We start from the raw sequence: 15,115 nt of genomic DNA, 5'->3' as shown, positions 1-15,115 counted from the left end.
ATGAATCACGAGGCGATGTTACCAATATGGCGGTCGACGAATAACCTCGAGGAAAATACAGCTGTGGCCTATTTTATAAAGCTACAAGTTACAATTTACAAGCGGAAGTCTTTTTCTAACCCTATGTGTTAGAACGAGACTTCCGCTTGTAAATTGTAACTTGTAGCTTTATAAAATAGGCCACTGGTCTCTGAATTTCCGAACGATTTTTTGACACTGACAGTGACGTTTGCGCGTCAAGTCTTCATTCCAAAATATTGCACACCACGTGTTTTCTTTAATTTTTGCTGTTTTTTAAGCATATTAAAGTAAAAATGTCTATGAACGAAGAAGAGATGGACGCGAGCTCTAGTGAGAGTGAAGATGAAAGCATGGATGAAGAAGACGGTGACGAACCTAAGACTTACCTGCCGAGTCGACCGCTTAAGGAGGATGAACAGCTAGTGTGCGATCAGTCGGCGTACGTGATGCTGCACCAAGCACAGACTGGCGCACCATGTCTGAGCTTCGATATAGTCAACGATAACCTGGGGAGTAATAGGGAACTGTTCCCAATGACCGCCTATCTGGTGTCCGGCACGCAAGCCTCTAGTGCCCATTTGAACAAGTAAGTATTTGGGTAAAACGGTTTTATCAAAAGATTAAGATTTGATTACAGTATATGCTATGTATTAGGGCTGATTTAGACGGCACGCGAACTCGCATGCTATTTTAGTTACATTGCGGACTGTTGGTTTCGTTAAATTCAATTAACAGTAATGAAACTCGCATGCAAGTTCTCGCATCGTCTCAATGATCCCTTAGAAGTCCCAAATCCCGAACATCATAAGCCTAATTTACGCTGTTATAATCAGGAACCATTACCAGTATAACTAATAATCTAAATATCTCATAGCGTTCACAATATTTCTTTGATATTATAGAATAGTATGTATAATTAGTTATCAAAATCAAATTAAATGTATACAGTGGTATGTTGTTTCTTAAAATTTATTGTGTAAACTCAATTTTCTAATATAATTCATTAATTCAGTATCCTAGTGGTAAAGATGTCAAACCTGCACCCGACATCCAAACCCGAGGCAGAGGAGGACGAGGAGTCTGACGAGGATGATGATGAGGACGAGGACGAGGAGAAGAAGCCACAGATGACCTTCTCCTTCATCAAGCACCAGGGCTGTGTCAATAGAATTAGGGTAAAATCTAAATATTTTTACTGTATGAATAATGTTAGAAAGAGAATATATACACGGTGTAACATGAGGAAACCGAATAATTTTAACCACGCATTTCTGAGGTCAAAAGAAGTAAAAAATGTAATATGAGTTTAGGTGAATTTCGGCAAAAAAAATTTTTTTGTTTGTTTTGTTTTTTCAATTTTTTGGATGTATTTGTATATAAAAAATAAATGTTATAGGTAAACTTGTCACTTAAAATTGATTTTTACATTTTTTTTTCGTATAACCTACTTTTTGCAAAGTGTTACTTGTCATTTTTTGACATCTATCAATAAGGATATTTAGACTACGTCCCATAGCAGCAACATCTCCATCAAAAAGGCCTTTAACACTAAGTAACAATAAAAACTTGTTTTTTTTTTAATTAATAATATCTCTTAAACTAGGCGAATTTCAAAAAAGTTTATAGGACATTTTTCTCTCTAAATATGATCAGGAATACGCTATTAAAATTATTCGGTTTACTCATGTTACACCGTGTATTACAAATTATATGCTTGAAAAACTTAAAATTAATTCATGTATTATACACAGTACATATACAGTTGACCATTGATTATGGCAATTGTTTTTTGCATATTCAGCTTATTAATGAAACATAAAATCTCAATTTAACTAATTTAACCTCTTCATCAAAGTTTCTCTGGCATGCATGCTTAATAAAGACCTTAAAAAATTAATTAAAATTCATTAATTTCAACTATCACAATGACTTATACAGAATTTAAATAGTATACTTAAACACTAACGTTAACCAATATAATATTGACTGTGTTAAAAAAAATGAATATCTTTAAATTTCAGACATCAAACTTCAAAAACTCTGTACTAGCAGCAAGCTGGTCAGAATTAGGTAGAGTAGACATCTGGAACATAACACAGCAATTGCAAGCTGTGGACGACCCTGCCCTGCTGGAGCGCTACAATCTAGACACTGTCAACAACCCGGTCAAGCCTCTGTATTCATTCACTGGACATCAACAAGAGGGCTTTGGCATAGATTGGTGTCCAACTGAAATGGGGGTAAGTTTTTTTAAACACAAGTTAGTCCATAACTATTTATACTCCAGACAATTTAAGGTGGTTCTCCTTGCTCGAATTTCATACAAACTTCTTGGCACCCTAGCTCCTAATATATAGGGTTTCTTCACTTATATATGTATTGTTTGGGTAGTATATATACTTCTGTCTTCGCTTAACGTAAAAAAATACTAGATTTTGATTAATATTATTAAGAAAAAAGCCTTTGAATATTGGTAAAAATTTGCCCCATTGCTTGTTTGTGTGAGTGATGCTTATAGTGTAGGTGTAATTCTAACATGGCGACTTCATTTGACAAGCAATCATTTTTAATTTATCAAAGGTGTAACAGATGGCACTTTAAAACCGCAACACAGATTACCTGTGTATTTTGTTTCATTTTCACTCAATAGAGGGAGATATATTTAATGCACAAAGCATGTTACGAGTATACTCATTTAAGAGTCTCCTTTCTGATATAATTTCATTCCCAGATTTAATATAACTTAATAATTATTATGATTATTACACAATAAAATACATTTATATAACTATACATTTAATAGAAAGGTCAGTCCAAACAATCATTCGCGTAACGGTCGTCCACCGAAAAGCCTTGTGAATTCTGCTTTCGGTTCGGCAGAAATATAAATGTTCGCTGGAAAAGCCTATATTTATTGTAACAATGATTTTTAAACTAAAATACCTAGCTATATTTTTCTCAAAAATATATAGGTATGTGGAAAAAAATGTCATCTTGTAAATAAACAAGATTCTATATGTTCTACTTGTGCATAACAAAAACATTAGTAGATTATTAACCAAGTGATCATTTCTTGTTGATATTTTTTTCAAAAATGTTGCCTTTCACCCGAGTTAAAACACTCTACTTTTCATTTCGCATATAAGGAAAGTAAAATGCATGTGTTTTTTAAATAAATTTTTATACTAGGTATTTTTGAGAGTAGGTACTTTCAATTAACAATTTGGCCAAAAGTAATATCGTTATTTATGGAATGGGGAGTCAAATATCAGAATGGAAATTGTATAACAAATCCATTTATACCCAAATTTCAATTCCTTATTGTAAAAAGAATAATAAAATCGTTGGAATTGGAACCTAAACTGCTCTAGTGCAGAAACGTAGGGTAGACCGGGTGCAATAGTACCACGGGGCAATAGTACCATCGTTATTATCTTCACAATTACAACGAAATATGAATATGTGGGTATATACGATAAAGCCCAATACTTGTCTGGACCCGCTCACTTAGTGTAGTAAATAAAGGTAGTGGACCCCGCAGTAATTCCTCAGCCAGAAAAAGCTTTACAGTATGATAAAGTATCAATAAATAAAAAGTATTGTATAAATTTCCAAAGAACAATAATAATAGTATTTAAGTAAATACCTAAAGTCTTAAATCGTTAATATCTTTTTACGGAAAATTGCTCCGTTTAAACTTTCTTCTCCGGACATGTTCATGTAACGTATTGCAACAATATATGAAATATCAAAAAAAAAATCCCCGCAGAAATACCAATATTAACAAAATATAATTTTTTGGCGTGTCTTGGACCGGAAAATTGCTCAGTCTAATTTTTTCACTGGAATGCCATTTTATTGCCGATTTATACATACAAATTGAAAATCTAAAAAAATTACCCTGTAACTATACTTTTTTTCAGAAATTGCCTTTTTACTCGCTGTGGAAAATTTCTCTATCCATTTTATTTATTGAATTAAGTTCACAGTTTTCTTTCCATTCAACTATAAAAACATCCAAAAAAATAACGAGCGTATTCAAAACTAAACATATCGGGAGCAGTGTATAGGAGCGGGGTGTACAAGGGATGACAGTTATTTTGGATATTTTGGATTTAAGTATATACGTGACTACTTAGTATATATTTAAAAAGAAATCAGGCTGAGAAATTTTCCACTCTCAGTTTTTTATAGTTCTAAAATACATAAACTTGGGTATGCATTTTTTTTTGGATTTTCTTACCCACTACGCCAAATTATATTCTAAGATCATATGAGAAGGAAAAAATGGCAGAGCAATTTTCCGATGAAAATGAGCGCCAAAAAAGGAATTATCGTAAAAAAAATATTCTCATGTTTGACAAAAGTTTTAGATTTTTTTCTAGTATCAGATACTGATACAAATAACTTATTTGGTAAAATAATTTTGGACAGAGGAATTACTCGGTTCAATATATAAACAGATTTGTATTTTTACGTATAAATACCTAACTTAGGAGTGGTTTTTTTTTGGATATTTATATGTTAGTTTCGGCTCATACTATACAATAACCAAGCAAAATTTCATCGACTGAGAAATTAATGCATGGGTCTCCATACAACAACATGCTTCGTTTATTCACTACACTAGTCGGCCGCTCGCTGCGACGCGGAACGGAGGTGCGCGGAGACCATTTTTGTTTTCGAGTGATTAAAGTAAGTATTTACGAGAAATATTTTGTAATATTATTCAAAACTAAATAATCCTAGAGTTAGATTGGTATTAGATTATGATTAGTTAGTTATCAAAGTTTCTTTTGTGGGACAGTATGGGGATGAGTTAGGTAAAGGAATTGAAATATAAGTACTTTATGTAATTTTGGGTACTCGGGGGCATTAGTAACTATGTGAGCCGGGGACAATTGTACCGTTACAATTGACACCGCGGTACAAACGACTCCTTAACAACGTTACCAAAAATATTAAAAAAGCATTAGGAGAAACCAAAAATAAAGGAAAAATATGAGACGGAAAAAGCAAAAGGGAAGGGAAAAGGCAAGGTAATAGACAAGGGGAAAGGGAGCGGAAAAGGAAAAAATATTCAACGACAAGGAGGATTCTGTAGAAGAATACTATTGCCTAGTCTGTGGTGAGCCTTATAGTATAAGCAGATCCAATGAAACATGGGTGCAATGTGATCATTGTCAATTGTGGGCTCATGAAGAGTGTACTGACCAGGGCCCTATTTCACCAACTACGACAGGTATGGCAATTGTCAAAAAATGACAGACCTCTGTTTTACCACACCGACATTTGTCAGTGACATATGTCGAGTGACAATTGACAAGTGACAGGTGACAGGTGACAATTTCGTAGATTGTTTTGTATAGAATTTCATATAAACATGACAGGTATTTTGGTACAATTGTCCATCTTAAATTTAATGACAATTATTTTGTGAAACAAGGGTAATTTTTACTAGTCGATATATTTGTCAATTCTTGACAAGATATCGTTAATTGCTTTCTGTGTACCGTGTTGTCATCACTAACATGATATTGATTGAGATCCCAATCCTACCTAATGCAGCGTACCTACATTATTTGTTGACAAGGCGTGAAAGCATTATTTTTTTGTTACTTTTAAGTTATTTTTTTTGCAAATGCAAGTGCAGTGTATGTCAAAGTAGAAATCTATTCTTACCTACTTTATGTATTCCCTTGTATAAGAATGTCACCTCTGTTACTTTCGCGGAGATTCATTTTCTAACCAAAACCCTAACTTTCCGTTAGTGCCCAACTTCGCCCAAGTAAATTATAAAAAAAACAATACCTACCTATTTACCTAAACATACCTAATTTCGCTACCTGTCCCCAACTCAATCAAAACTATACTGAAACTTATTCCAAATCCAAATCCTAAATGTTGAAGTACTAAACGCCTTCGTAGGCAACAATTACTATTTATAGTGTTATTATGATTTCATGCTTGTTAAGAAGAATTTAAAAGCGATTTTTATTTGTACCCTAAAGGCGAATTTAGGGTACAAAGTTTGTTTTGCCAACGTTTGCCAATAACGGGGTTTGCTAACAACGAAAACACTACAATTGTCACCTAAGCCTGACACAGCTCCGATTTCATGTCAAGAATTACCGACAAATTGACAAACATGTCGACTTATAAAAACTACTCTTGATTCATCAAATCATTGTCATTAAATGAAAGATTGACAATTGTAACTAAAGGCCTGTCAAGTTTATAAGCACTTCTATACAAAAACAGTCTACTAAATTGTCACTTGTCACCTGTCACTTGGCAATTGACACTCGACATATGTCACTGTCGGCTTGGTGAAATAGGGGCCAGGAATTGAGTTACACTTGTCATAATTGTGAGTAGCGATCATCTTACTATGAGATATGTTAGTTTAAGGTTCCTTAAAGAGCATTCGCTCATCAGACACGTAAACGTACATTTATTTATGAATTGGAAAAAAAAAAACAAGAAACACCTCAAGCAAGCGGTGTGACTTGTCATAAAGCACGCACGCATTAACGCAGCTAAGAAGTCAATTTTGACTGTCATGATTTGACCCATATATACATATGTATATAATATACTTTACAACGCAGTCGATTGTTATTGGTCAAAAAATTTGAATGTCAGTATTTTTTAAGGCGGGGTTGATTGTAACAGGGGGCAATAGAAAGTAACTATACAGGGTGATTCAGGAGACGTGAGCAGGACTAACACTGTGCATTTCGTAAATTATAAGCAACTGTTTCGTATCAGTATCAGTGAGGTTAACGTAAATTTTCTAGTCTAGTTGGAAAAAAAAGTTATTAATTTATTTACGACATGCATGGTTACCCTAGAATTAGAACACTAATTACAGTTAAGCTCTAAAATAATAAACCTTTATATAATAAACATATTGTTTGGGTTTTATTTACGTTCCAATTTTTGGTACTATTGACCTGCACCGCACGAAGGGTCAATTGTAACTAGGGCTTGCATTCCGGAATTCCGGAATCTCGAAATTCCGGAATCTCGGACAAATCTTCCGATATTACAATTCCGGAATTGATACAACTGAATATCGAAAATTCCGGAATTGGATTTAAGTACTTTTTTCAGGTTTTAATACGTTTATTATTGAAAATTGTTAAGAAACTACACTATACTCATCTTTTTTGTTGTTAATAAGTGCCTCTTAGTCATTCAGTGACCTATAGTATGGGTATATTTTACTTTTCGCTTTGATAAAGCAGTGGGACAATATGGGCTCATAAAAAAAAGCAAAGTGATTTACTTGCTTATAGTAGAAGAGCCGGCCGCAAATTTTCTAACCAACTTGATACCACGATGAAATACACAATGGGAAACCATAAAAGTGATGCTAAGTCCGAATTCGATAGTCTGCCACGGCGGAACTTGCCGAAAGTACGAAAAAGAAGGCCACTTCCGGTGCGAAAAAAGGGGGCTGATTTAACCCATCTGATACCGAAATAATAGTTATGGCAGCAGTTAGAAATTTACATGTAGACACATAAAAGCGAAGTCTGCCAGTATTTTTTTAGCCGGAAGTGCTTGGCAGACGCTCTCAAAGGTGGCCAACGGGACCCCTAATTTAACCCATCTGATACCACCATGAAACCAATTCCAGTCGGTAGGTATGAACCCTCATGTCAGGAATATATAAGTCTGCCAAGGCTATTCCTGCCGAAACACCTTGGCAGACGAGATTATGTAAGCAAGGTCGGCATCGGTTACCCTACACTAACCCATCTGATACCACCATGAAACCAATTCCAGTCAGTAGGTACGAAGTGTACGAACCCCCATTTTAGGAATATATAAGTCTGCCAAGGTTTTTCCTGCCGAAACACCTTGGCAGACGAGATTATAAGCAAGATGACCATCGGTTACCGTACACTAACCCATCTGATACCGCCATGAAACCAATTCCAGTCGGTAGGTATGAACCCTCATTTCAGGAATATATAAGTCTGCCAAGGCTTTTCCTGCCGTAACACCATGGCAGACGAGATTATGTAAGCAAGGTCGGCATCGGTTACCCTACACTAACCCATCTGATACCACCATGAAACCAATTCCAGTCGGTAGGTATGAACCCCCATTTTAGAAATATATAAGTCTGCCAAGGTTTTTCCTGCCGAAACACCTTGGCAGACGAGATTATAAGCAAGATGACCATCGGTTACCGTACACTAACCCATCTGATACCACCATGAAACCAATTCTAGTCGGTAGGTATGAACCCTCATTTCAGGAATATATAAGTCTGCCAAGGCCTTTCCTGCCGAAACACCTTGACAGACGAGATTATGTAAGCAGCATCCGCATCCGAGTGATCCGTATTTTGGAATTATACAGATTACGGACATTATTAATAGCTGTAGGCTTATTTATTACTTTATGATTATACATATTTGTATATTATTATGTTATTAATAAAATATATTTATAATTTATTAAACCTAAACTTAATACATTGGGAATTCATTACCTGCTTACGGCAGTAGTAGGGATTAGTGGGTGAGTTCTGGCTCACTGAGCCAGGCCAACAGTCCCTCCCCCTTTTTTCCCTTGTTGAGGCCCTGCAACCTTGCCTTGAACCCAAACTAATGTCATTGTAGCTCGAATCTAACCTAATCTATTTTTATTGCTTTTAAAATATTTCAATTATCTACTTTTGCAAAGTTAAATGTTGTAATCTCTTTTACGCAAAATGGAATTTTAATGTGACTTTAATGTATGTGCAGTCTACTTAGTAATTGGGTTTAAAGATATAAAAACACACATTTTATTTCCTATCCTAAGTATCCTATCCTAAGTTTATTCAAATAATATTCTGAACATATATAGTAACATCATTACTTATTCTGTGTACAGTGGAGAAAACGAATGAAATCATGCAATTTGATTTTGCTATTTTTAAATAAAGAGTAACCAAACAATATTTTCCACAGTTGTTGGTATTATACCATCTCTTACAATTTCTCTTCATGAACATTTTATGATACCTAACCTTCCAGTTTTCGCCCGAATTAATCAAAAAATTCACCAACACCATTTACACCAACCAAATAGAAAATGGGTCCGTGTCCGAATTCGCGATCTCGAGTCCGGGTCCGCGTCCGGGTCCAGGTTGAGGTAGAAGTCGAATTCAAAATCTTGCTTGTTTTGCCAGTGGGGTAACTTGCTTAACAATCAATTAGAAAAAGACAAGTCGTCGAGGAGTTCCGTTCTGATCACCATCAGCAATACCACTTCATCAAATGCCACTGTTCTTAATGTGAATCCTTTTTTGCCTGATGAAAATACAAAAGTCACTATACAATGCCATTCAGATTTGTAGAGTTCCCTCGATTCCTTATGGATCCCATCATTAGAACTTGAGCTTGACGAAAATGTGACTTAAAAACCTAACGTGCTTAACAAACATAACGAAGAGGACAAATCCCCAAACATGAGCTATGCGTCGTTGAAGAGTTCCATTCTGATCATCATCAGCAGTTTCACTTCATCAAATGTCACAATTTTTGAATGTAAAAGCTTGGTTTGTTTATAAAAACACCAGTATCACTATATGTTAGGATGGTTCAAAAAACATTTTTTTTTCCTATGGGGCCCTTATTTAGTTTCGTAATTTATCTCAACTACAAGGGGGTGCTTCACCACGTTAAAATTTTGTGTTGTTTGAAACCCAAAAAATAGAGTATTTATTATTCAGAATTTTATTTAAATATCTGATTTCACACTATTTGCACATAAGTTTTGAAGTAGAAAAACATTTTCTTTCAAAATAATATCTTTTAAATCACACTTTCAAATAATGTGAAAACTACTACTTACATAAAAATTTAAAAAATAGTTTCATATTTCATGATTTCATACAATTTGAAAAATTTCTAAGTGTTTGAGCACCCCCTTGTAGTTAAGATAAGATTACAAACTTGGTGTATTTTGTCAACATAATAAATGTAACAAAATAAGGGGGTGCCGCTTCTTCTAGCTAGAGTTTGAATTTTTCCCATACAAACGTGAACCACCCTACTACTATATGCAGCACAACGTCCGGAGTGGCGCAGGCTGGTGCATGACAAAGTGCGCGATTTCGAGAAGCAACGTAAAGTTGACCTCGACACTAAACGCGATGATCTGAAAGCGCGCCAGCCTGCTTCCATTCACTACCACTATGTGGCTGGTGTGCTCACGTGCCCTCAATGTGCGCGGAGGTTCACCTCCAAGATCGGCTATGTCAGCCATATTCGGGCGCACGAGCGCCGAGCTAACTAGGAGTCGAAGTGGTCGCCATGGTCGAAATCGGCCGGAGGGATCATCATCATCATTTCATTCACCTAGAAGATTTGAAGAGTGCCCTCGATTCCTCATAAATCTCACCATCAGAACTGGGTTTTGACAAAGACGGAACCAATCTGTATGTATATACTTACAAGTTACAACTCGACTAAAAAAAGAATTTTCAAAATCGATCCCGAAATGACGGAGATATCAAACATTAAAAAAACCGAATTAATACCTCCTTTTTAGGGTTCCGTAGCCAAATGGCAAAAAACGGAACTCTTATAGATTCGTCATGTCTGTCTGTGCGTCTGTCCGTCCGTATGTCACAGCTACTTTTTTCCGAAACTATAAGAACTGTTGAAACTTGGTAAGTAGATGTATTCTGTGAAACGCATTAAGATTTTAACACAAAAATAGAAAAAAAAACAATAAATTTTGGGGGTCCCCCATACTTAGAACTGAAACTTAAAATTTCTTTTTCATTAAACCCATACGTGTGGGGTATCTATGGATAGGTCTTCAAAACAAAAATGATATTGAGGTTTGTAATATAATTTTTTTCTAAACTGAATAGTTTGCGCGAGAGACACTTCCAAAGTGGTAAATTGTGTGCACCCCCCCTTCAACTTCTAAAATAAGAGAATGACAAAACTAAAAAATATATATGATGTACATTATCATGCAAACTTCCACCGAAAATTTGTTTGAACGAGATCTAGTAGGTAGTTTTTTTTTAATCGTCATAAATCGTAAACCGCAATTTTGTTATGTTACTTGCTGCTACGGAACCCTTCATGGGCGAGTCCGACTCACACTTGGCCGCTTTTTGGGTTTGCTTTATTATTGAAGTGAAAACTTCTTTAGCGGCGCTGAGCACTTTTTAAGGTGGGGAAAAAATGATAAACTCGAGTCGAGACAGCGTAACGCGTAACACGCTGACGTCATGGGTGACGGACAATGTTCATCATCATCATCTCAGCCATAAGACGTCCGCTGCTGAACATAGGCCTCCCCCTTGGACCTCCATTCATACCGGTTGGAAGCGACCCGCATGCTGGGTCTTCCGGCGGCCTTAACAAGGTCGTCCGTCCATCTTGTGGGTGGACGCCCTACGCTGCGCTTGCTAGTCCGTGGTCTCCACTCGAGCACTTTTCGACCCCATCGGCCATCTTCTCTGCGCGCAATGTGGCCTGCCCATTGCCACTTCAGCTTGCTAATCCGGTGGGCTATGTCGGTAACTTTAGTTCGTCTACGGATCTCCTCATTTCTGATTCGATCACGGAGAGAAACTCCGAGCATAGCCCTCTCCATAGCTCGTTGAGCGACTTTGAATTTTGAGATGAGGCCGATAGTGAAAAACTACGTTTCGGAGCCGTAAGTCATCACTGATAACACACATTGATTAAAGACTTTCGTCTTGAGGCACTGAGGTATGTCGGACAAAAAGACATTACGTAGTTTCCCGAACGCTGCCCTACCGAGTTGGATTCGGCGGTTAACCTCCTTCTCGAAGTTGGACCTACCTAATTGGACTACTTGTCCTAGGTAGATGTACGAGTCAACAACTTCGAGTACCGAGTTCCCAACAGAGACTGGGATGGGCACAACATTGGCATTTGACATAAGTTTCGTCTTGTCTATGTTAATTTTCAAGCCCACCCGTTGTGAAACTCGGTTGAGGTCATCGACCATCATGCTGAGTTCCTCCATCGACTTTGCCATGACTACGATATCGTCGGCAAACCAAAGGTGAGTGATGTATTCGCCGTTGATGTTGATGCCAAGTCCTTGCCATTCCAGGTGCTTGAAGGCGTCTTCCATTACGGCAGTATACAGTTTCGGAGAGATAACGTCTCCCTGCCTTACACCTCTTTGCAATAGAATCGCCTTCGCACTCTGCTCCTGCCTCGGACCGACATGGTGGCGTGACTATACAAACACTTCAACACTTCGATGTACCGATAGTCAATATTGCATCGCTGAAGAGACTCAAGCAATCTAGAGGCTAGTTTAGATCTCGTTCAAACCAATTTTCGGTGGAAGTTTGCATGATAATGTACATCATATATATTTTTTAGTTTTGTCATTCTCTTATTTTAGAAATTAAAGGGGGGGGGGGGTGCACACAATTTACCACTTTGGAAGTGTCTCTCGCGCAAACTATTCAGTTTAGAAAACAATTATATTAGAAACCTCAATATCATTTTTGAAGACCTATCCATAGATACCCCACACGTATGGGTTTCATGAAAAAGAAATTTTAAGTTTCAGTTCTAAGTATGGGGGACCCCCAAAATTTATTGTGTTTTTTTTTCTATTTTTGTGTTAAAATCTTAATGCGGTTCACAGAATACATCTACTTACCAAGTTTAAACAGTTCTTATAGTTTCGGAAAAAAGTGGCTGTGACATACGGACGGACAGACACACAGACAGACAGACAGACATGACGAATCTATAAGAGTTCCGTTTTTTGCCATTTGACTACGAAACCCTAAAAAGGAGGTATTAATTCGGTTTTTTTAATGTTTGATATCTCCGTCATTCCGGGATCGATTTTGAAAATTGTTTTTTTAGTTGAGTTGTAACTTGTAAGTATATACATACAGATTGGTTCCGTCTTTGTCAAAACCCAGTTCTGATGGTGAGATTAAGGAGGAATCGAGGGCACTCTTCAAATCTTGTAGGTATACATATAGTAGTAGGGTGGTTCACGTTTGTATGGGAAAAATTCAAACTCTAGCTAGAAGAAGCTGCACCCCCTTATTTTGTTACACTTATTATGTTGACAAAATACACCAAGTTTGTAATCTTATCTTAACTACAAGGGGGTGCTCAAACACTTAGAAATTTTCAAATTGTATGAAATCCAAAAAAATTAAGTTATTATTTTTTAGATTTTTATGTAAGTAGTAGTTTTCACATTATTTGAAAGTGTGATTTAAAAGATATTATTTTGAAACAAAATGTTTTTCTACTTCAAAACTTATACATCACATGTGCAAATAGTGTGAAACCAGATATTTAAATAAAATTTTGAATAATACTCTTTTTTTTGGGTTTCAAACAACATACAAAATTTCAACGTGGTGAAGCACCCCCTTGTAGTTGAGATAAATTTGGTGTATTTTATCAACATAATAAGTGTAACTTAACAAGGGGGTGCCCCTTAGGAAAAAAAATGTTTTTTGAACCACCCTAACGTATAGTGATACTGGTGTTTTTATAAACAAACCAAGCATTTACATTCAAAATTGTGACATTTGATGAAGTGAAACTGCTGATGATGATCAGAATGGAACTCTTCAACGACGCATAGCTCATGTTTGGGGATTTGTCCTCTTCGTTATGTTTGTTAAGCACGTTAGGTTTTTAAGTCATATTTTCGTCAAGCTCAAGTTCTAATGACGGGATCCATAAGGAATCGAGGGAACTCTACAAATCTGAATGGCATTGTATAGTGACTCTTGTATTTTCATCAGGCAAACAAGGATTTACATTAAGAACAGTGGCATTTGATGAAGTGGTATTGCTGGTGGTGATCAGAACGGAACTCCTCGACGACTTGTCTTTTTCTAATTGATTGTTAAGCAAGTTACCCCACTGGCAAAACAAGCAAGATTTTGAATTCGACTTCTACCTCAACCTGGACCCGGACGCGGACCCGGACTCGAGATCGCGAATTCGGACACGGACCCGTTTTCTATTTGGTTGGTGTAAATGGTGTTGGTGAATTTTTTGATTAATTCGGGCGAAAACTGGAAGGTTAGGTATCATAAAATGTTCATGAAGAGAAATTGTAAGAGATGGTATCATTACCAACAACTGTGGAAAATACTGTTTGGTTACTCTTTATTTAAAAATAGCAAAATCAAATTGCATGATTTCATTCGTTTTCTCCACTGTACACAGAATAAGTAATGATGTTACTATATAATATATATGTTCAGAATATTATTTGAATAAACTTAGGATAGGATACTTAGGATAGGAAATAAAATGTGTGTTTTTATATCTTTAAACCCAATTACTAAGTAGACTGCACATACATTAAAGTCACATTAAAATTCCATTTTGCGAAAAAGAGATTACAACATTTAACTTTGCAAAAGTAGATAATTGAAATATTTTAAAAGCAATAAAAATAGATTAGGTTAGATTCGAGCTACAATGACATTAGTTTGGGTTCAAGGCAAGGTTGCAGGGCCTCAACAAGGGAAAAAAGGGGGAGGGACTGTTGGCCTGGCTCAGTGAGCCAGAACTCACCCACTAATCCCTACTACTGCCGTAAGCAGGTAATGAATTCCCAATGTATTAAGTTTAGGTTTAATAAATTATAAATATATTTTATTAATAACATAATAATATACAAATATGTATAATCATAAAGTCATAAATAAGCCTACAGCTATTATTAATGTCCGTAATCTGTATAATTCCAAAATACGGATCCCTCGGATGCGGATGCTACTTACATAATCTCGTCTGTCAAGGTGTTTCGGCAGGAAAGGCCTTGGCAGACTTATAAATTCCTGAAATGAGGGTTCATACCTACCGACTAGAATTGGTTTCATGGTGGTATCAGATGGGTTAGTGTACGGTAACCGATGGTCATCTTGCTTATAATCTCGTCTGCCAAGGTGTTTCGGCAGGAAAAACCTTGGCAGACTTATATATTTCTAAAATGGGGGTTCATACCTACCGACTGTAATTGGTTTCATGGTGGTATCAGATGGGTTAGTGTAGGGTAACCGATGCCGACCTTGCTTACATAATCTCGTCTG

General features: G+C 36.4%; 1 protein-coding gene across 1 annotated transcript in view; it reads left to right on the top strand.

The window, feature by feature from the left end:
• Positions 1-246: 246 nt before the first annotated feature.
• LOC134669035 (glutamate-rich WD repeat-containing protein 1) overlaps positions 247-15,115 on the top strand; it is a 26,182-nt gene continuing 11,313 nt past the window's right edge. Inside the window, exons 1-3 of the mRNA XM_063526558.1 lie at positions 247-607; positions 1,034-1,196; positions 2,043-2,261. Coding sequence (XP_063382628.1) covers positions 315-607; positions 1,034-1,196; positions 2,043-2,261 — 675 coding nt within the window. The 5' untranslated portion in view covers positions 247-314. The remainder of the gene's footprint in view (positions 608-1,033; positions 1,197-2,042; positions 2,262-15,115) is intronic.

This window comes from Cydia fagiglandana, chromosome 11 (assembly GCF_963556715.1).
Source record: "Cydia fagiglandana chromosome 11, ilCydFagi1.1, whole genome shotgun sequence".
NCBI classification, from domain to species: domain Eukaryota; kingdom Metazoa; phylum Arthropoda; class Insecta; order Lepidoptera; family Tortricidae; genus Cydia; species Cydia fagiglandana.
Note: the sequence above shows the minus strand (reverse complement) of the source record. Positions and strands in the feature narration are given on the sequence as shown.